General features: G+C 31.4%; 2 protein-coding genes across 7 annotated transcripts in view; one reads left to right on the plus strand and one right to left on the minus strand.

The window, feature by feature from the left end:
• Positions 1-604: 604 nt before the first annotated feature.
• On the minus strand, positions 605-3,530 carry LOC108910936 (sperm-specific antigen 2). 3 transcript variants are annotated; one of them, XM_023454582.1, is made up of 4 exons: positions 3,468-3,530; positions 2,658-2,970; positions 2,319-2,386; positions 605-1,371 (listed from the first exon to the last, which is right to left on the minus strand). In XM_023454582.1, exons 2-4 carry the CDS (start codon positions 2,955-2,957, stop codon positions 1,326-1,328), a joined length of 414 nt encoding a protein of 137 aa, XP_023310350.1. In that variant the 5' UTR covers positions 2,958-2,970; positions 3,468-3,530; the 3' UTR covers positions 605-1,325. The 3 variants fall into 3 exon arrangements, with proteins under 3 accessions (XP_023310350.1, XP_018571225.1, XP_018571227.1); XM_018715709.1 differs by lacking the exon at positions 3,468-3,530 and adding an exon at positions 3,216-3,423; XM_018715711.1 differs by lacking the exon at positions 3,468-3,530 and adding an exon at positions 3,117-3,203.
• An 840-nt stretch (positions 3,531-4,370) lies between these two features.
• The window catches only part of LOC108910940 (ral guanine nucleotide dissociation stimulator-like 1), a 127,354-nt gene continuing 107,988 nt past the window's right edge, over positions 4,371-23,736 (plus strand). For 2 of the 4 annotated variants that reach the window (XM_018715724.2, XM_018715725.2), the window contains exon 1: positions 4,371-4,768. In XM_018715724.2, the coding sequence (XP_018571240.1) occupies positions 4,748-4,768 (21 nt within the window). In that variant the 5' untranslated portion in view covers positions 4,371-4,747. Of the gene's footprint in view, positions 4,769-19,098; positions 19,292-23,736 lie in introns of those variants that run through there. The other 2 variants (XM_018715718.2, XM_018715721.2) reach the window with 1 other exon arrangement.

Genomic DNA, 23,736 nt, shown 5'->3' on the forward strand with positions numbered 1-23,736 from the left:
ATAACAATATTTTTAAAGTGTTAGGATTTGATATCCCATTCGTACTAATTTATAAAACAAAAAAAGCTATTTTGGGAATTATCGTTTTAAAGGCTGGTTTTCTGTCCTTACAATTTATTTGCTAAATTGTATCTGTCTCATAAAATTATATGTATAAGTGAGTGTCACACTTTGATTTAAATGGCAAATAATTTGTTGGAAAACCCAACCGTAAAAGTAGTAAAAGATGTAATAAACGTGTAAAAGTTTCCAATATCACAAAAACTTTGAATTTCTAAAGCCTATACTTACTCTTATATAAATCTTTGGGAAATCTGTAACATTTGGAAAATCAGAAAAATTGATGATAATGATTTATATTAATCAATTTCTAACTGCAATAGCTTGAAACAGTGGCGGTTGGTGAATATTAAATGAAAAAAAAATTTCAAATAGGAATTGCTAACCCTGAAATCAGGAAAAAGCAAAACATTTTTATCGTAATCGACTCATGGATATGAAATACGTTTATTTATTTCACATAAAATTAAAATTTCTTTTTCAAATTCAAATTCAAATTTTAATTTGAACCGAACAATACATTTTCTGAACATCATAATATTGTAATTTTAAAATGAGTGAACATTTTTGAGAAAATTAAAAAAATTTATTATCACAGCCGATTATAAAAAAATATACTGTGCTAATCTTTGTACAAACCCTTTCGAGATCTCAGTGTCCGCAATCTGTGATTAAATTTTTTTATTTTCCTAATTTTTTTCGACATTTTTTCGATACGAAACCTCTATGTTAGCCTAAAAAATCATCCCCTAAATAAGTCACATAGGTACTTAACTATTAAAATATGATCACGTTAGTTCTCATCAACTGCCACTGACTTAAATTAAACACACCGGAAAAACCTCTTAAACGATTTCTTTCAGATAACAGGTTCACAGGTTTGGTATAGGGTTCAATATAATTAATTTGATTTCAATAATTATTGATTGTCAATTGTTTATCAAATTATTTTAAAATCTAAATGGAATGAGAACAAATCACAATCGGTAACTGCATTACGAACAAAAAAAAAATAGAAATCATTTTTAACTATCAAATAATATCCTAAATCTTAATATCCAAGAGTAATGAATATGATTACAGTTAAATAATTCGGTATTACTGAAGTATGTTTTTATATTACACTATCTATGTCCGATGGAAAAGATATAATTAATATATACTATACTTATTCCCCTAAGTCAGTTTTGATTCAAATTCACCCTTTTACTAACATTTACCTATTAAAAATCTACTTTTATTTCTGAGATTGAAATAAACAGAGATCAATATGATTTAGGCCTTGGTTTACCAGGAGAAGCAGGATGAGATCTAAAAAAATATTTTTTATTCAGATTTTGTACACTTTTTCTTGAAAACTAAAACCTTTAAATGTTACCATTTGCAAATAACAAGTGTCATTATGATGATTTTATTGTTTCCACATATAACAGGTAAAAACGGTTATTTTTAATAATGAGCAGGGCTGCATTCAGGCAGTAAATTTATTTTTCTCTTCAAGTTTCTACTATTTTTTAAATTTAAACAAATAAAATTATCATTCACACAGACCCTTTTAAAGTATTATTTACACACGTTATGTTAAAAATTGAAAGAAATACAATTCGAATGACCAATAGCTAATTTTTCTCTTAGTAGTTTGTAGTAATTTTTCCTATTTATTTTGGCACCACGACAGTCATGCTCATTTCTGGTTACTTCGAGGAAGTAAAAGATGAATTGAGTGTTAACCATCTTACATAAAAAATAAAAAAAAATCACTAAGTGAATGACTCCATATATGTATAGGCTGTTTTTTTTACAAGTGAAGTCGAATGTTGTAGTATATGTAGTGTGTGAGTGAAGAGATTTCAGCTACCAGATGACAACTAAGACTAAGATCGAAAGAGATAGAAATAGTAACTACAAGTCAGATATTCACCAATATTCAGTCGTGAAAAAAAGCCTTATGCATTTTCAACTTTAAAGGTAAAGCAAAAGTTTAAATATAAAGATAAATTTGCTGACTGAACGCATCTTAAATGAATCATTTTTATCAACGACAAGAAATTTAACATACAATTTTAAAATTATATTGATATAAAAAAGAACTATTTATCTCATTCAGTGGGAAATACTGCTAATTATATGATTCAAGACACGAATATGTTTTAATTTATTTATAAAATATATTCTCACTTACTGACCATGACGGATAATATTATTAATCTTAATTGGTAATTATTTTCCTATGGTTAATGTTATGATTTATTACTTACTGTGGTGTATCAGATATTCTTTGTCCATATTGCTCAAGAAATTTATTAAAATCTACTTCTGGCAAGACCTGCAAAATGTAACAATGAAAATTAAAATTGAAATATAACATTTTTGGTAGATACATAATTTATTTTAAATATATAGTTTAAAAATAGGTTGTAGTAGTCTGTATCTTTCTAATGACCAGTTTCATTATGAAATTGATTTGGCACTTCTAAGAATTTTAAACTAGCTTCCGACTACTGTGAGAACATAGTATTTGAATATTGTGTTGGTGAAAGATTAACAAAATTTTATCCATTTCTACTTCTTTCATAATAATTTACTCTCGAATTTACCTTAGACGGCTGTAAAAATCTGTTAGGAATACGGCATGCAGAATTTCCATCATTTGGAGGTCCAAACCCAAGTTCCATCAATACAGTCTCTGGGTCAGGCTTTCGAAGTTCTAGAACTGACTCTACGCTAGAACATTGACTAGATCCATCATCAGACTGCAACGACAAGTCCCTTTTTAAATACTGTCGAGGATTTTTAACTTGTGCGTTAAACATATTTGATGGTGGTGTTTGTGTTATATGAGCAGGTGGCAAAGTATCTACCCACTGCTGAACAGTTATAGGGCTCTTCCGCATCATACGTCTAGCCAAACTGTAACAAAAGATTTTGAAAGTGAATGTCTTTCATTGAGACATCTACATATTTTTTGAATCAAATATTTTAAACAGAAATGTGCTTTTATATATGTTATAAATCACTTGTAACGTTTAGACATTTTGACAAAGCACAATCCATACCTAACATCCTACCCCACTATTTATATGCAATGCATAAATTGCAAAATCAACAGGTTGTCATTTTTGTTCGTCAGTCGTCAGCGTCACTCGTTCCCTTACCTTTTAAATAACTCAGTATGTTTATCACGAGGTTTATCAGTTCTAATTCTTGATAAATAACGATATGGCTGCAAATAATATACAGATTTTTCTATTACTGAATATATTCCAAGTTTATTAAATTTGGCAATCACTTTTTGACAGTGAAACAATTAACAATTCATTTTTATAGGTTTTTATTACCCAGAAAAAAATAAATATTTGTCAATATCGTACATTCTACGTCAAAGCGATATCTAACATTAAGCATACCTTTGAATGGATGGTGTTTTAAAAATACAAACTTCTAATTGGTGAAAAATGTACTGACAAAGATATCTACATAATAATCTACATCTTTTTTAAATTTCTCTATAGAAAAAATAGTAAGGAAGAAAAAAACCCAGAAAAAACAACTGAATCTTCTAAAAATAGGCAAGCAAGCTAAATACTAAATTGCTTTTGTGCAGGCACTAGGCAGCATTTGATTCTGCGCATTTAATTATAAAGACAAATTGTGTAGAGAAGAGACGAAGAGAGTGCATTAAGTACAGTGCAAAGCCAAGCGCACACGAAAACCGAACTATCTCCTGAACATGAGGAAAATATGTGCCTAGTGTTGGAAATTTAAGCAAAGAATATTATTATTGGCTTTATTATATTTTAGAATATTATTTTTTTGCTTTCGATTTAACCTCAACAATTTTGCCTTCGAAGGATGTAAGATTTTTTGCGTAGGTCCATTACAATTAGCATCCAATTATTATAGAGATCAATGTTACACAGCAGCTTTATATTTGACAATGAGGGACGTTATTATTCCCTCTAATATTATTTTGAAAAATTTCAATTCATATTACATTGTAATGCTGTTTATTCATTAAATGGTGTAATCTTAAATTTCTATTTTTCTCAAATAACACATATTTTAAAATATTATACAGCATTCAGAATTTTTAATTATTTTAAAAAGTTTATTAAAATGACACATTAGTATACACAATTCCTTTTTATTATTTTAATGCAGATGGCCCCCCAGCTTATAAAACCAGTGGTGTAATAACAACTTCCAGTTGGTTGGTCATATCATTGGTACTTGACGTTTCCTAGTTAATTTCGTTTGTAGGAGAACTGCTGTTGGCAGCTTCAACTCACTAACAAAACATTTGAAAATGACGTCACATTGGTGAAAGCTGTTGGAGAAAGACTTAAGACATTAGACATCACTTCAACACCTATTTATTTATATTAAATTAAAAGTTAAATCCCGTCTGTTACTTCAGCGTGTCTAAAACTTGATTGACTGTCCAGTTTGTTTTGTGTTTGTGCTCTGTATGTACAGTGTTTGTGATACTAATTGCTAAATTTGACAGATGTTTACAGTTTTTCTTCCTGAAAATTTTTAACCCTGATTAGAAAATCTTTGTTTTTGTGCCTGTTGAAGTTATATAATTGCGTTTTCAAATGTGTTCGAACATTGATAGTTGTAAAGGAAATAATAACCAAGAAGTAGTAAGAGCAAGATAGTTTCCTTCCAAAATGATTAGGAAAAAATGAATGATGACGATAGCTTGGTCAGTATTACTTTATCCTATAAATTAAGATTCGAATTTGTATATTTTTACATACCTAATTTTATACCATATTGTTTTTAATTTTCTGAAACAAACTGGTTTGGTAAAAAAATAATGGGAAATAGTTTTATCACCACATCCGGTAAGTAGGTATATGACAAGAATGAAGATATACCTACTTACTAGCAAATATAATATGCTACGTGTGTTTGATGCTAATTTTTAATTTATATGTGTGTACCTACATACCATTGACAAAGAGCTAATTCTGTGAGATGAATAAGGGTTCGTTTATTCCTTTAATTAGGTAAATTCTAATGTTTTTTGCACATATTTTTCTGGACATTTACCAAAGGATATAAATTTATCAAAGGAATTTAAACATTTAGAATGTGTAAACACTAATTTTAATTAACACATTGAAGATACAAAAGTGAAATAACTTTCCCATGAGACCTTAATTAGTACATAAAGTATATGTTTTACTTTTACCTTTTGTATATTTGTCGGTTAAATTTCACATAATGTGAACCCTTTTTATTATATGCCTTAAATCCTTTCAGGTATTCTGAGATACAGAAAACATTATTTTGTATTAAAAATATTTTTTATTAGTGTAAATTAGTGTATTTGTATAAATATGTACAAGGGTTATGGTATTCTTACCAAAAAAGGTTTTCAACTATTATATAATGAGTAATGGTGTGTTATTTTGTTATTCCTTGTTGCACAAAAAAACTTGTTTTAATGGTTACAAGACCTTGCTATTTTTAAAGATTATCTAATAAGCTTTTTAATTTACTAGATAATTTATATTTCTTCTCATAGTAGGTTATTTATTATGTCATTTCCTTTGAAACTATGCTTTTAATCAGAACCGGTTGATGTGATTTTTGTTTTTAGGAGGTATATCTCTAATAAAAATAAGTTCTAGTATAAAAAATTTTTAAAAACAATTTTTTAGTGCCACCTTGCATTGTCGTCCAAACTAAACGTGTAAGTAGATATGCAAAATTTCAGCTCAATTGGTTGGAGATAACTGTTTTAAAATTCGGTTGAATTTGACCCATACTAACAAGTTAAATAAAAGCATGTAATAAAAATAAATAGTACCTACTTTTTGTATACAAGTTTTTAAACGGGTGTGAAAACAGCAACGATTTCTCACAGCTTTTCAAATTACGATTTTCGTTCATGTGAGTGTTAAAATTTTCAACGCCTATAGATTACTTATTAATATATTTGCATACGATGTACCTTCTCTACTTGTATGTACATATTTTCGATTCTGATAACTAAAGGCGGCAGCCGCCCTTAGGTGAAAAGTACAAATATAAATAATGATGTCTGTTAAATTTCTCAGCGTGATTAGCATAAAAAAAATACATGTAAACATCCTACAAAGACCTGTTCTTGTATATTTACGGGGCACATTCCTGGGGTCTTAGGTAAGAAATATTCAAAAATGATTTAATATGTTGTGTTAAATGTTTAAGTATGAACATATTAATTACTTTTTTCTACAAATGCCTCTACGTTTCTATACATTTATGGGTAGCTGCCCTTTCGAAGAAAAACATTTTTTTATGCTTCTGAGACATTATTTTTATGAATTAACTACCTTCTTGTGCGGTTGTGGAAACATACTGCATATTAGAATACGGCATGGTATAATTAAGTAAAAATTGTATTAGATAATATCAAATTGAAATACTTACTTAACTTTAATTACATTGTTATTAAAATGAAAAATGCTATGAAATGCGATTTTTTTGACACACATTTTTGTTTTATTTTTTTTTATACCTACTAAGTTACTACAACAATTAATGTCAAAATTGACCAAAATAAATTCAAATACTGGAAAATGTCTTTTTTATGGGTAAATAAAGTGACATGAGCTCGGACATGAGCCATAAATTAGAGACTTATGAGACTTATGTTTTTTACGCAGTTTTGCTTGTATCATAAAGTTAAAAATTTATAAAAATTTTCCTAGTGTTTGTTTACTATACCTACTTGCGCTATGTGTACGTAGCTCTAGCTTATTTCTCGGTATAAATATTGACCACTATTGAATTTAAATAAATTTGTAGTAAATACAAAACTCTATAAAGGACGGACTCTCCAATAGTTATTTATTAATTATTATTCCATTACACCTTATCAAAGCTCTAAAATAATTTATGTTATTTAATAAAAGTTTATAATTATTGCGTTGTAGCATGGTTAATAATTTATTAAGTTCCATTGAATTATTAAAAATACTAATCTTTTGAGGTGTTTATTTTACATTGCTGATTATTTAGAAATATTTTGGTCAGAAGTTTGATAACTGCAGTCACTATTATAAAAATAAAATAATTTTTTCTTAATAAACGTCTGTCCTATCTCGTTCCTATGCTTGCTTGTTCCATTTTTCCGTATGCAGAACCTTATTTGTTCGTTTTGCAGACCATATTTTTTCTAGTACAGGGTGTTCCTAAATAAATGTCGCAACGGAAATCTGTAAATTCCTCTTGAAAAAAGAAACATTTTTATCCTCTTCCATTTTTTCTCTCCGGTCTTTCATTTTCGAGATAAAACTTTATTTTTTTTTTGTTTTTCGCCAATATCTTAGGAATCGTTTGAACTACAGGACTGAGCTTTTGTACATACATTACCACTATTAATAGCTACTTTTTCGCACCCTTCTCGAATTCATTGGACTTGCCAGTGGTGGAGATTTTAAGGTATCGTAAGGGTTCCCCCCCTAAATTTTACGCCACTGGAGAAATTGACTTTTGACAGCAAATTCTAAAGCGCCAATGAATTTTACACAATAAGAGTTCTCTTGGTTCATTGCTCTAAAGTCAACCGTTTTCAAGAAAAATGACTTTTTATGAACAAAAGCAAACATTTTGCTAACGTTTCGAAAATCTTTTGTAATTCAAAAAATAGGTAGTAATAATTAACAATTTTAACGAAATTTAACAACAGATAGGATTTTAACTTTTTTTTATCAATTTGGCGAGTAAAATTTACAGAAACTGTTCAAAATTACGTCCGTTGGCTTGAATGCACGCATTACATCTTCTAATCATGTTTCTTTCTGCCGCTGCGGCTTCACCTCTATCGGTCAACTTTTCGATAGTATTGACATGGATTTCATAAACGATGCATTTCGTTCTCCGGATGTTCTGTTCAGTTACTTGCACTTGCAAAATGTTCAAAATGCAAAATGCAAAATGTAAAAAATTTTCGAAACGTTAGCAAAATGTTTGCTTTTGTTCATAAAAAGTCATTTTTCTTGAAAACGGTTGACTTTAGAGCAATGAACCAAGAGAACTCTTATTGTGTAAAATTCATTGGCGCTTTAGAATTTGCTGTCAAAAGTCAATTTTTCCAGTGGCGTAAAATTTAGGGGGGGAAAAACCCTTACGATACCTTAAAATCTCCACCACTGGCACGTCCAATGAATTCGAGAAGGGTGCGAAAAAGTAGCTATTAATAGTGGTAATGTGTGTACAAAAGCTCAGTCCTGTAGTTCAAACGATTCCTAAGATATTGGCGAAAAACTAAAAAAAAATTAAAGTTTTGACACCGTGTATCTCGAAAACGAAAGCCCGGAGAGAAAAATGGAAGAGGAAAAAAATGTTTCTTTTTTCAAGAGGAATTTACAGTTTTCCGTTGCGACACTTATTTAGGAACACCCTGTATAATATATATTTGCTATTCACAAACCTATTTCAACCAAATATCAATATGGTGTTATTACACGAACAACTACATAATTTGCTGCTTTAGTAATTTTTTGTAATACAGGGGCATAGATGCAGAGAAGAAGTGGTTTTTCCTTTAAGCCAACTTTTACATCACTATGATGCAATCGAGATTTAAACCCTAATTTTAGTTTTCCTGAGCATTCTTGTTTAAAAAGCCATATTAGTTTATGGCGAGATTTTAGTCTGAAAAATTTTTATTACCTAAATACAAAAAAATACCAGAGGAAAATACGCAGAGAATACACAAAGATTATCGTATATGTACTAAAAATATTAATTGGACACAAGCAGTGTAGTTAAACAGAAACAAAATGAAATAGAAAAAATGTACCTAGGTAAATCTGGAACGAAATAAGTATATATTTAAATCCAACAATAAATACTATCAAGAATATGAAGATGAGGTTGAACGAATTTACAGTAACGGAAAAAGAACGGATAATACGAAAAAACAATTGTAAGCATCAGCAGACATTAATAAGTACTTAATATGTGTAGTAGATATTAAATTATAGTGCATATTGCCAGAAACAACTATTTTACAGGTTATATGCTCCGTCTAGCATTGAATTACACCAGATATCATTAAATACAGCTAGGATCATTCGTCGGCCGAACACACCAGACATATATCGGTTTCAGACTTATAAGTTCTAATCAGTATGCCTTAGGTGCGACAACCGACAAGCGTTCCAGCTTCTTAGATTCCCTAAATCCAGGAAAGCGGTAAGTACAAATAAAAATGTAAATGAGGGCTACATCTAGTGGCCAATGCCCTGAGTTACCCTTTTATTTGTACATACCTCTTTCTCGGATTTAAGGAATTTAAGCAGCTGGATCGTTCGTCGGTTGTCGCAATCTATGACATACTGATGAGGTCTAATAAGTCCGAAACCGGTATATGTCTGGTGTGTTCGGCCGATTAATGATCCTAGCTGTATTTAACAATATTACTTTCGTCCTTAGAAGGGCGACATTGGTCATGCTTTCATAGTACCTGTAAAACAGATTGCTTTCTGCCATTTTTGGCCATTTCAGGCAGTTAGTAGTATTGGCCACTAGATGTAGCATCTTTTATTTGTATTAAAGTGCATTCCTAACTACAATCACGGCTTAAATTACGGTTACCACCGGGTACCATGAATATTGAGGTACAAAACGATAATTTCTGTTTCACACCTACTTCCTTATACGAGGGTGGTATGAAAAGTTTCCGACCTCAACATGAAGATGGCAGCACTCGTAAATAAAAGCTAGTGAATTTCGTTGTTCATCTGTTGACAGTTACTCACCAAAGTTTCAGCCATTTTAGACTCGCTGACGCGCAGTTGTTATGTATTTTGAGTATTTTTATGAAAATGGACAAAATCGAGTATCGAGCTGTCATTAAATATTTGTTTTTGAAAGGCAATACGCGTACGCAAATCAAATACAAGTTGGATTCTGTGTATGGGGACTTTGCACCATCATTTACCACAGTGAAATTTTGGGTAGCTGAATTTAAATGTGGCCGTAAGAGCTTGGGAGACGATGAACGTTCGAGACGTCCAAAAACTGCAACTACCGACGAAAACATCCCCAAAGTTCACCAAATGGTGTTAGACGATCGCCGAATTAAAGTGAAGAAGATAGCAGAGGTTATGGACATGTCAAAAGAACGTGTTTGTCACATATTAAATCAACATTTAAACATGAGAAAGGTGTCCGCGCGATGGGTGCCGCGTTTGCTCACGTTAGACCAAAAACGTGTTCGAATGAACATTTCCAACGCTCTGTTGGCGCAGTTTAGGCGCAATAAATCCGAGTTTTGGCGCCGATTAATTACTGTAGATGAAACTTGGATACACCATTATACGCCCGAAACAAAAATACAGTCCGAACAGTGGACTGCAAAGGGGAACCGGCTCCAAAAAAAGCAAAAACTGTTTTTTCAGCTGGGAAAGTGATGGCGACTGTTTTTTGGGATAGTCATGGAGTTATTTTAATCGATTATCTTCAAAAAGGAAAAACCATTACAGGAGCATACTATGCATCATTACTTGACACGCTGAAGGCAGAACTTGCGGAAAAACGGCCACATTTGCAGAAAAAGAAAATCCTGTTTCACCACGACAACGCACCGTCTCACACCTCAGCGGTTGCCATGGCGAAAATCCACGAATTACGGTTTGAACCGTACTATTCGCCTTACCCACCAGATCTAGCCCCAAGCGACTTCTTTTTGTTCCCTCATCTAAAAATTGCGCTCGGAGGACAGAGATTTTCGTCAAATGAAGAGGCAATCACCTTCATGAACAATTATTTTGCAGAGAAAAACGCCGAGTACTATTTAGGTTACAAGGAGACTATGTTGAAAAATAAAAAAAAATTCTGAAAAAATGTCTTGTATCTTTGTTAGGTCGGAAACTTTTCAGACCACCCTCGTATTATAAGAAAAATACTAAAGGGGTGATGGGCGTAGCTACTTACCGAGAGGTGATGACGATGACGGTCCTTGTAGGGAAGAGAGACGAGTTAGGTAGCAAAATATTCATTTAACCCTTTGGCTATGCCCTCGTCTGTGCCTATACCATAAAAACAGCATCAAATTGTGCCTATATGTAACAAATAACGCTATACTACATTTGGTTTAAATCAGTTTAAGAGTAGCAAAAGCATTAAAAAAATATCCTCTCGAAAGCACCCAATACTACCTTGTATACCGTAAACGGTACGAGATAGGACTATACTTTAACGAGATACTTTACTGACAATGAGAATGATCTACTTGTAGTTAAAGTATTATTCACACAAATTGGAACATCTTATATTGTGCCCAGCGCATTCGCCACATTTTACATAATCAAATAGAGCATTTATTTCTCTATCTATTGGATTCATGGATTTTTTTCAGCATTAATGCGTAGAAAAAAATTATTCGATGTGGAATTAATTGTCTTCTTGCTACTTTTCTTAGAAACAGTTATTATATAATTACAAATACATACAGGATATTTCTGGAATAAGTGCATTGCTTGAAAGGGGTAATACAGGAGGCGCAAATAATTAATTAATCCACCTCTCTGTGCTCTATATGCTTATGTGTTTCGGAAAATTACTCAAGAATTATTACGCGAAACTTAGTCCGACCCTGCACTGTCCCACGCACGTTTTTTGAAATTTAGGTTTTTATCAAGGGTATAAGATGTACCCCGAAGGACTAAGGGCATAAGTTTTACTTTTTTAGAGCATGCCAATTTTTACATATTGAATTTCTTAACATATGTAGGTATTTTTATTGTGATACTACATATATAAAAATATTATAAAATATATAAAAGGCAAGAGTTGTATAAATCAGAAAATAACTTTAAAACTACTTGGATCACAAAATAACCTAATTAAATATATTTTTTAAATACGTAACGAGTATTTATAGAGGGTGTAAGAAGTATGTTTGCCATAACTTCAGCATGAGATAGAGTAATCATAAATGAACAAAAAAGTTGTCCACTACAGGTGCGTTAAGATTAACAGTTTTCAAAATACAACTAGTATTAATATTGGGGAATTTCATCACAACCTGACAACAGCGCTACACAGCTGTTGTCCATCACGTGTCCACGCGGCAGACTTGTCCTACGGAAAAGATGTAAAAAACTATTCAAGACAATTGTTTTCCAGTTTTTAAATAAATAAAAATAAAATGTATCGATTTTGTAGTACGAAGATAATGTTAGCTCGAATTTTAGTAATTATGAATCTCTTAAAACAGGAACTTTTAATCAAATTATGAATTTGAAAAATATGTAATTAAAGTACCCAAAGATTCACGTCGTCTAAATAATCATACCTATTAAAAATAATTTATGGACTTATCAAAAAGCAAAATTCAGTCATTTTTAAACGCACGCGCCGTTGTCATATTGCTAGTTATGAATTTTATCGAATTTTAAATTTATTACAACTATTTATTTTTTAGAATTAAGCATAAAGAAGTTAAAAAAGTGATAAACATTGTATTTTATGGTATTCTATGCACGCAGTTATGTAAATATTCCTTAATTAATCGAACTTTGGTACATCAAGTTGGAGATTTTGATAATTTTTTTCTCGGAAATGGTTGAGTTTAGGACCTGTCATACAAGGTTTTTCTGTTTATTTTAATGTATTCTATCGTTTGTTAAAATTAAGTCAGCAAATTTCTAGCACCTTGTGTATTAAGTAATAATTATCAGAAATTTAAAAAGCATCATTAGCGTAGGCGAGAAGTTTAGGAGTTTCTGGACTGCTTTTTTCTGGATTATTCAAAATTCAAGAAACGATACAGAGTAGGTGCATGAAGGGGTGTTTAAAATATTGCAATTTTACCAAACTTAACCTATATACTTTGTAGTATAACAACCCTAGGTTCGACAAAAAATAAGTAAACGTAGTTGTGGCCAAAAATATGTGATCGTCATAAGGATTACCTACGTTGTGTGTATCCATTTTTAATTGTCCGGAAGGCGCTGGCTACTAACTTTGTAGAGGGGATGTATGGTTTAATTATATAAAACAAAAGCAGAGTAAATACACCTAAACTTTATTTACATACAATTCAAATTAAACATGTGACAAATAGAAAGAACAACAAAAACATTAACAACCATTTAACATAAAATGAGAGTGCCAGGCTCACCTAGAGCTCCTGCGGGGAAAGAGCATGGCAGAGAAACCCACGATCGTTGCTCTTACCACCCAAATATAAATACAAAACAACCGCTAACCAAAGGCATAAATTAAGAACCTTTGCTAATGATAAATAAGACCTGTCTCATTTAATGTGTCACTAAATGTCATCTGTTACCTCATATTAGTCATACACACTTCCAAGTAAAACTGAAGAGGTTTGGTGTTAGTTAGCCGGCAGAGCCGGAAGGTACTGGAGTCCCATACGGGAGGCAATCCAGCTATAGTTGAGATTTCGGAAGATCCTTCATAACACTGGAGTCCCATACGGGAGGCAATCGAGCTTAATCCAGATTCGTTCCGCACGGGCGAAAATGTTAGTAAACTCAACAAGGCTCGTATAGACGTGTGACATAAAGTGGACACAAGAAATCAAAGAACAACCTGATCTTGTTTAAAACAAGTTAAATGTGAAATAAAGAAGTCGTTATTGTACTATCTGGGCGGTCTCGACAAAATACATATTTGAACATGTCATAAATAATGAACAATCTTAAATAATAATTGTAACAATTTTATATTAGAAAAATATACGCCCCTAAGCGTAAGACAATGAAGGTTAAACATATACAGAATTATTATCATGAGACATCTATATTTTACGAACAACGTCATCATTACAAAAACAAGTTAGCTGTAAAACAAAGGAGTCATTATTGTAAAGTCGGGGGCGCCCACGACGATATACATATTTTAACATGAAATAAATAATGAGCAATCGTTAATAATATAACAGTATAACAATTTTACCTTAGAAAAATATATGCCCTTGAGCATAAAGCAACGGAAGCTAAACATACAAAGAATTATTATCATGAAACATCTATAAACATTACAATCATAAGATTACACAGAACAATTAACAACAAAGTACTTAAAGAATATTACCTGCTAACTAATGACACTTTAACCAATTAACTTTTCACTACTTTGACACACTGCCCGCCGATCGTCTTACTGCCGATCTCCACACTGTTCGCACTTCAACTGCCTATCTTCAACTATTTAGGCTTCCTTCCAGAATTTCCTACCTAAGTGCCTGTTTTTTGTGCTTCCTTCTATCGACCGTTAATATTACTTTTTCATTGTTATACAACACCTATGTAACAGGTGACGTGGAAGTTGATAAGATAAGTACGGTTTTGCACAACTCACATAAAAGGTGCGTTCCAAAATAAGCAGGACTTTTCAAAAATAGGTATTTCTAGTGAAGCTATCTATGATGTATTGTCAAAAATTCATGACGTTTGGACGAATAGAAGCGGAGTTATTGCGTTGTTCACAAAGAGTTCGTTAATGCACAATTCTCTATCTTGGCTTTTGAAGCGTTTGGTGCATTGTTAAAGGAAGTTGGCGTTTGTTGCACGACAATGCACCATCTCAGCGATCGACACTTATAACCGATTTTTTGACAAATAATCGCATTTTAACTGTCAATTTTTACCGTTTCGGAAAAATGCATTTGCCCATGAAAGGAAATAGTTTCGTGGACGTAGAAGCCATCCGAAAGGTTTCTACGGACATCCTGAGGGCCATCCCTGCCTTTGGTCTTTTATTTAGTAAAATAGTGTTATAAAGCCCAAATTCGTATTTTTTGTCGTTATCTCGATTTATTTAGATAACATTGGAAAAAATAAAAGAAATAAATAAAACTTTGACACCCCGTATCTTGTTTTTTGTATATATATATATATAAATTTGGTTAAATTTCAATAATTTGAGCAACCCTACATGTACGTGCTGTGTACTGGGACAACCTGTATCAATTCAGTGATTTCTTTTCTTTTAATTAGTGAAACAGTTACATAGTTCAATTTATTAGTCTACAAGTTTTACAAGTCTACATCAACTATCCTCAACGATATTTAAGTAAAAAGTGAAATTTTAACATATTGAAAATCAATGACTTCAGATAATCTAAAAATATTATGCCACCAACTAGAGAACACCCTGTGCGAACATGAAATTTTAAATAAACTTGACTAGATAGAATGTTAATCAGTAAATTGCAGTTGCAGAGTAAGAAAATTATGTGATATTGTAGTAATTAAAACAGTAAATATGAGCTGTTCGAAAACGAAAACTCCTCCCGTCTTTTCCAGGAACTGTTATTTTTGCATCGTTATTTTTCACACGGGACATATGCGACCATGAAAACTGCTGACGACAGACGGGAGCATCTGCGGTCGCGGATATATTATTACGCAATTACGGGAACGTGCAATATTGTTATTAAAATTTACGTAGTAAACTGGGAGGAATCTGCAAGCGTGTCCAGACGGCAGACACATAAATCTATCATACGTTTTATTTATTCACAATCAGGGTATTTGTTGCAAGCCGACACAGGAAATTGATAGGTACTTATTGTTTATTTCACCACTGCATTGAAAACATAATAACGCAGTTTGCGAAGTTTTTAATAATAGGACTGTTTCCATAAGTGATATTATCTGTATATACTTAGTGTTTTTCAGATTGTTTTGGAAAAAATTAACATACATTCAGGAGTTGATAGAACATAAAAAAAAATAAAAAAATTCTGTTTTTGAGATGTGAAACGTCAAAAATTACTTTTTGAAATCAAGTTTTCATCAAATCTTTTCCAGAAGAAAAAAAAACCGTGACATCTTTTTTAAGGTTAAATTTTTTATACTGTACCTATGCTGTAAATTATAATGTAAAATTTCAGGTTAGGTACATAAAAAAATATGTTCTTACAATATAAGTATAGCCACATATACGTCACTAGGAAATTATTGATTTTGGCACAATCAATTGATTTCTTCTCAAAAACGGTGTGATTTCAACAATTTTATCAGGGATAACTTTTTTATGTAAAATAAAATTTCACATTGCAATATATGACATACATTGTAAAATCTTTTTATCAGGAAGTACTTATAACGACATTGATCGATCGACCTGTGTAGTAGGTGGTCAAAAACTAAAATCATTGACATATTTAGTGCCTTGAAAANTCTACTGTACCGTGTTCCTCAATTTGTGAAATATTTTACTAACTGTCCCTTGCGAGAATTGGGTTTCGGGATATTTCGCATTAAATAAATCGCGCACTTCAGCCTGACCTTATTTTGTCTCCACATCCAAGCAATATCAATATTTCGATGCGTTGCCTTTCCGACAATACCATTGCAATTCAGTAAATAAATTGATTTTGACACAATAGTAACGTTTCGAACTCCAATTTACGACTAAAGCGAAAAATGAACCAGAAAGCCTGGCAAAGAGGTGCCAAAAAAACGCAACATAAAAAATATAACTTTTTTGCGTTAGCAGCGATAGGTACAGTTTCAAATTCTTTATTTTATTCTATGCAAATTAATGGAGGATAACACTGAAGATAATTAAATTTTATTTCACTTGTTAAGTTTGTGTTTTATATAACCCTAAAAACCTTGCTATTGTAAAAATAAAACTTGTTTATTTGGTATGGCTGGATTCGGTTTTCTATAAGCTTTTCAACGAGCCCCCCCATGCCTTATGTTTCCATTTGAAAAAAAAGTAGGGGTAGCTGGGAGTTAGGGGGTGGAAGAAAAATTAATTATTATATAACCGAAAGATGGGAAAAAATCAAAATCAGTTAATGTGTTTCGACGTTTTAAAAAAAGTAACTCATTCAAAAGATATGAATTTTATTCCGTACTTTTGGCAATCCCTGTAGTTTATGTGGTTGAAAGCAATGGTGATAACTTCGCCTTTAGGCAACACAAGACTTATGTAAATTAAATGGTTAGATGTTGCATATTTTCGAGTTTTAATGTTAAAACTAAAACACCGACATAAAAACACTATGTATATGTAGGTACATACAGTATTGCAATTTCATTTTTTAAACTTTATTATTATATTTATTTTCTAGAAAATATGTAGGTATTTAAATTGTTTCAAATTGATTTCCTTTATAAATTTTCGATGATTATGTTCGGAACGTTTAAAAAAAATCAAATTTGCTTATACATACATAGGTATAGTTCCTTTAGATCAGAATTTCTCTTGACATATATTGCATCTCTAAAATATAACTATGTATTTCGTACTATCTACTTATGTAACGGAAAGTCTTTAATTAAATTTTAAATTACATAGGAGCTTCCTTTCGTGTATTTCCTTTGCATCAGTTGCATCCTTATAGCAGTTGATGTGAACTTCTTTTTATTAAAAAACATTCTTCTTACATCTCTCAGACTTTGAAAATCTGTAGGCTTTATTTCATAAAATAAATAAGACTATTAAATCAGTGTATCGAATTCATTAGATAATTCAGTGACATGTTTTTCGTTGACGTCCGATTCGGTCAGCGACTTGTGATTTACATCTGTTTGTAACTAAACTAAATTTTAAACTTTAATTAAACATTATCATTGAAAACGGTTAAGTTACGTAAAAATATAGAACAAAATTTGAAAGTTATGCATTGAGACTAATCTAAAGTGAAACAGCTTCAACATTTTTAATTCTTTTTTTGTTTAAGAATTTGCAAAAACATGTGGCAAGCTACGAGAAAGGCCTTAATTGTCTTACACGAACGTCTGTTTTGCTTTTATACAGACAATTTTATAGGTCTTCGATGAGGAATAATTCTCTGTATTACATCAGAAGTATTCTTCTTCATTTTTTATCGAGGATTTTTTCAGAAACTTTTAAATGGTACGGAAAGTATGTCATAAAAATTTTAGTTTCACTCTAATTTTATCATTGGTTGATGAATGGAAAAATAGTTGAACATATTGTAATAATGTAAATTCTTCTTTGAATAATTACTTTTCTGTTTGTAAAAAGATAAACCGATTAACTGATTAATTTCCCATTTTTTACAAATCTTTTTTAATAGATTGCCTAAAATTTTCTATTTGCCTATTTCGTGTTTTTATTTTCTATCATTTTGTGTAAGAAAAGAGATGTAACTTTAAGGGGAGGATGGTTAGTTTATTTAGTACGAATCTAAAATTCTTTTTTTATAATTGAGTTTTTTAAACTGTACTATACTTCTTGTTGTATGTAAACCGAACCACGAGGAATTAGCGTGATAAGTTTGATCAGTACCTATATTATTAGCGTTGCCTTTTTAAAAGAACCAGAAAATAATTTAGTAAAACAATTTGCCTTTGTACGAATTAGCGACGTGTTATTTTAAAGTCATCATAATATATTTTACGATATTAATGTGGACGAAGAACGAATATTTAGAACTCATTCTATTGCATAAAAAAATATATTTTTATATGTGATTTATTAAACACATGAAAAGCCGCTACTGCCAGTTGACTTCACCCCTGGTATGATATGACGGGATCGTAAATGGGTTAAAACTGCTGTTTTAGTTCAACGAAACAGGAATTTTGCTTTTTAATAAGATTTGCTTTTTAATAACCTTTCCTCTTTCCTTTAAATTACGAAATTTGACAGCAGTGCATACACATACCGCAATTCCCAAGTGTGCATGTGCCGCGACTAACGCGCTCCGTTGATTGAGGTCACATTATACTGTTCAGCGGCGGGGCACGAAAATTACTAAAAGAAGTTATAAAAAAAATCAGTTTTTACGAGGAAATGAGGAAACATACTTCTGATACGTATTTCTAAAGTTCAAAGGTAACCTCCTTATAAATATGACCCCCATTCAAAGTTACACCCTGTATGTTGTTTAAATTTATGAATTTGCAAAATAGTCCATATGCCAAAATCTGGAAAGATAATACCTCAATTAAATTATTTATCCGCAACTAAGAGGCCGCTTCATAAAGCGTATCGGATGTCTCTTTCCGTGATCGGAAACGCGTGGTACGGAGTCGAACCTGATAAGGTCGCAGTTATTTATTTTTTTTTGGCGCCGAATAGTGCGCTGTCATTTCCTGGCTTCAGTCGAGTGCTTTGGCTTTAACTTTTTCCTTCAGAACCGATGGAGAAGAGATCCAATTTCCGATCGGCATTAATCTGGTTGAAGCGCATTGTCCCCAGCTTTCTGCTGTTGGATGCATTCAATTTAAATAAAGATGAATTTATCAATGTAGACGATTCCTGCACGGTAAGTTTTTTGCGGCGTACCTGTATATTCTCGCATGTTTGAATTAAACAAACCATTTCATTTTATCCTTTTTTTTTATTTAGGGAAGCTCAGGGTTTTGAAATTGAGATCGTTTTTGCGAAAAAACTGTGTGATTATATCAACAGTTTCATATCCTTTTTCCCAGTCTTTTTAATGAAATGTTGAATTAATTAGCATATTGTGTTTACCTACGTACTAGTGGTAACATGTTATTATAAATTGCGTAAGTTGATCCATAAAATCATGAAATACTAAAATAGTACATACTTACCTATAGTGCTACGGTATAATTTTTTTCCAGCTGTGTTAGTCCGATTTAATTTTAGAGAACATCGTTTATATTTCAACCTAATAAATTTATTTAATTTCGTGTTACTTATCTTTCATCAAAAAGTAAATTAAAGCACAGAATTCACGTTTGTAGCCCTTGAAAATAGACATTAAAGATTACAATAATTCGCATAAAACTGGTATGAATGAATGTTGGGAAATGGAATGTGAAAAGTCCCCATCGATCCCACATCTGCAAGAAAATTTATTCAAGGTCAAAGTTCGCAAATATGGGGTTTTTAAAATTTTCAGCCAAACGGCAAGTTTTATCAGAAAAATAGGTCAGACAAAAATTGTAGATCATGCAATTGTCTATAAAAATTGTTCTTACATTTTTTTTTCGAAGAATCACCATTTTTGAAATATAGCGACTCAAAAAGTTGACAAAGTTGTGTTCTCCATAATATGCACATTGCACACGTTTTACGTTACCTGTGAGGTAGTATACTTGGCGCGTTTTTTAAGGTGGTTTCCCCGTTAGGCCTATTCCACGATCTATTATGGTCCTGTTTAATTAAATAATATTGTATTAAATAAAAATTGGTACTATTCGATATGATGAGAGCGGTGTGAATTATGAGTAATTGGGGAAAACTATTCGTCTGATTGATAAATATCTAATGGAGCTTCAAGTGTAATGTCTTCTTCTTTTTCTCTTCCTTCTTCAATCAGACGAATAGTTTTCCCCAATTACTCATAATCCACACCGCTTTCATCATTTCCAATAGTATCATTTTTATTTAATACTATTGGATAAACGGAAAATAAAATAAGTCGAACACTCTGTATACTAAGCTCGTGTTAATGGTGTTTATAGTTCTAAGTTAAACCTTGCTCCAGCGAAGCCGACGCTGTGGCTAAATACGCTGATCAGCAGAAATGCTTATATAAAAACCAAAGTATCTTTGTCCTATTAAATATTAGTCTATATGCAGTCTACTTAAGTGTAACGCTATAAAAGCTATATAAAAATCTAATTAAAGATTATTTACTCAGTTTACATTTTATTATTTTCTTCCCCATAACTCAACAAATACAATATTACTTAATTAAACCAGGACCACAATAGATCGTAGAATAGTTCTACCGGGGAAACCACGTTAAAAAAAACGCACCAAGTACACCACCTCACAGGTGGCGTGGAAACGTGCATATTATGAAGAACAAAACTTTTTCAACTTTTTAAGTCACTATATCTCAAAAATGGTGATTCTTTGGAAAAAAGTGTAAGAACAATTTTTATAGATAATTGCGTGATCTACATTTTTGTCCATTCCATTTTTCTGATAAAACTTACCATTTGATTGAAAAATGCAAAAAACCCTTATTTGCGAACTTTGACCTTGAATAAATATTTTTCAGATGTGGGATCGATGGGGGCTGTTCACATTTAATTTATAATGGTGTTCCCAACATTCGTACCAATTTTCAGCCTTATACGAATTATTGTAAGCTTACTCCTATTTTTTGAGCTACTTTGACCGGGTGATTGGTTAATTTCAATAAGTGTACCTAAATTCTTTTGTTTTTCAGAAAATATCATTTATATTTAATGCCTATTCATTATTATTGTCAGAGAGTTATCGAGTATATTAATAATGGACTAATGAAATGAATTTTGATGTTTGTCAGTTTGACTTATTTTTTTTTAAATTTTAGGAAATTCCGTAACATTTATTATACTTTCTGAAATATGTGTCACATAGGTACTCTTGATTACGATTGACTGAAATACATTAACATTGTCTGAAACAAATTTGACGAAAGTTTATATGAAAATTTAAATAATGCAGTTATTGTAAGGTTTTAAAGTAGTCATTTATACAGGGTGTCCCGCATAAGAACCGACACAGGTCAGGTGTATGTAGGGGTGTGCAAAATAGTTTTATTTAACTAAACTTCCTATATTCAAAGTTATACCTCTGAGGAGATATTAGCTCCCAAAGTGGGGCTCTAAATTTCGAAAAAACATAATTTAATTTTAAATTTTTGTTTTTTCTTCTTAAATTTTAAAAAACTTTATGGTTTTCAAGAAAAACCGTATTAACTGACAAAACTTTAAGAGTGTTCTTTAGAAAATAATCAAAAAGTCTATAGTAGGCAATGAATTTATCTTTCAAACTTGTCAGTTAGTAATAAAATTACTTTATTTCAACAATTACTTCTGATTGTTGTTGAAAATATCTGGAAAATTTACATTTAGCGAACAAGTTGATATGCTACTTGTGCTAAGTTTCTGCGAAAGAAACTGTAGAAGTGTGGAAGAATTGTTGAAATAAAATAATTTTATTACTAATTGACAAGTTTGAAAGATAGATTCATTGCCTACTACTGACTTTTTGATTATTTTCTAATGAAAACTGTTAAAATTCTGTGTCAGTTGATACGGTTTTTCTTGAAAACCATAGTTTTTTAAAATTTAATAAGAGTAAAAAAAAATTAAATTAAATTCTGCTGTGAATTAATATTACTATTTTTCAATTCGGTCAATGAAAAAAAGTTCTGAACAGTTTTAGAGGTGAGTCATCCCCAATGAACACCTTGTAGTGCTTCAATTAACTTTAAATCATAGTCAAAGAAGACCGGTAATAAACCTAAATCATGTACCAAATTTGGTTCTTCTACGGTAAAGCAGAGATATTAAATTTTTTCGAAATTTGTATATAGGTAAGTTTGGTTAAATTACAATATTTTGGACACCTCTACATGCACCTGCCTTGTGTCGGTTCTTATGCGGGTCACCCTGTATATTCGCATATTTATAGAAACATTGACGAGTGTCATGAGTAACTTTCTTAGAAACTACATAACAAACAACCATACCAGTAAAATGTTCTGTTTTTTCCCCCAATTAACAAATCAATTTCAATAACAATTTACTTATTATTTCTTTTATAAACAAAATATTCACTGTAAAAAGAAAAACTATTGAATTACACGCTTAATGCTAGCGTGAATAATTTCCTGGAAAACAGTTATTATACAATGCACTTAACTGTAAATACATATAATTTATTCTTAGAACATTAATAATTCTATCTCAAATATCAGCATATTATATATTTTTTTCACTATATCTGTAAATGTTTAAGTGTGAATTCTGATCAGTGGCGGCTCTTGACTTCCATACCAGGAAGGGCGGAAAAATTTTGGTACAAAGTATCGAAAAAAAAAATCAAATTGGGTAGTTTTGTTTTAATTACTATTGAAATAGAGGGAAAATGTGCTCAACATTACTTTTTATAGTGAAAGTATATTTTGCTCTTGTCCGAAATAAATTTTTCAGTTACTTTTTCATTAATATTTGTCATTTCTGCACCATAAATTTTTCAATAGGCGGAAAAATTTAGGTACAAAGTATTGAAAAAAAAATCAAATTGGGTAGTTTTGTTGGAAGTATGTACTATTGAAATAAGGGAAAATGTGCTCAACATTACTTTTTATAGTGAAAGTCTATTTTGCTCTTGTCCCAAATAAATTTTTCAGTTACTTTTTCATTAAAATTTGGCATTTCTGCACCATAGATTTTTCGATAGCATTGCAAGTGTTTCTAATCTCTCTTTACAATATAATTTAAACTTTTACATTCTGCTATTATTAAAATTACACTATTAAGCAATCAAATCATAGAGGGCGACATGCTACTGTCTAGCTCGTTGAGTTAGTTGGAGTTGGGGACCGTTGAAAACATAGACTTTCATGGAGGCTTCGATTTGACATGAGTTAGATAAAAAAAATTGTGAATGAAAAAATTATTCATTTTCTCCCTAGAAAATACCCTAAAAATATTTTTGCCCCAAAAAACCCCTTTTTCAAATTCTTTCCCCTAAATTTGGGGGGAAAATCCTCAAGTTGGCATCATTGCCTAGGAGCCCATATAGTTAGTGTTTTTAAAACGAATTTTGCAAGTCGAGTTAAACTGACTGACTTTTTGAATTACCCGAGGATTGTCTTTGCCCTAAATTCGACAGTTTTGCGTACCCATTAAGATGGAAATGCGCCTCGTCGCTAAAGATGATTTTCTTAACAAAATCTGCGTCCACTTGTTGACTCTCCAACATCCAATCAACGAATGTCCGGCGCATTAAATGGTC

This window comes from Anoplophora glabripennis, unplaced genomic scaffold, assembly GCF_000390285.2.
Source record: "Anoplophora glabripennis isolate ALB-LARVAE unplaced genomic scaffold, Agla_2.0 scaffold338, whole genome shotgun sequence".
In the NCBI taxonomy this organism is placed as follows: Eukaryota; Metazoa; Arthropoda; class Insecta; order Coleoptera; family Cerambycidae; genus Anoplophora; species Anoplophora glabripennis.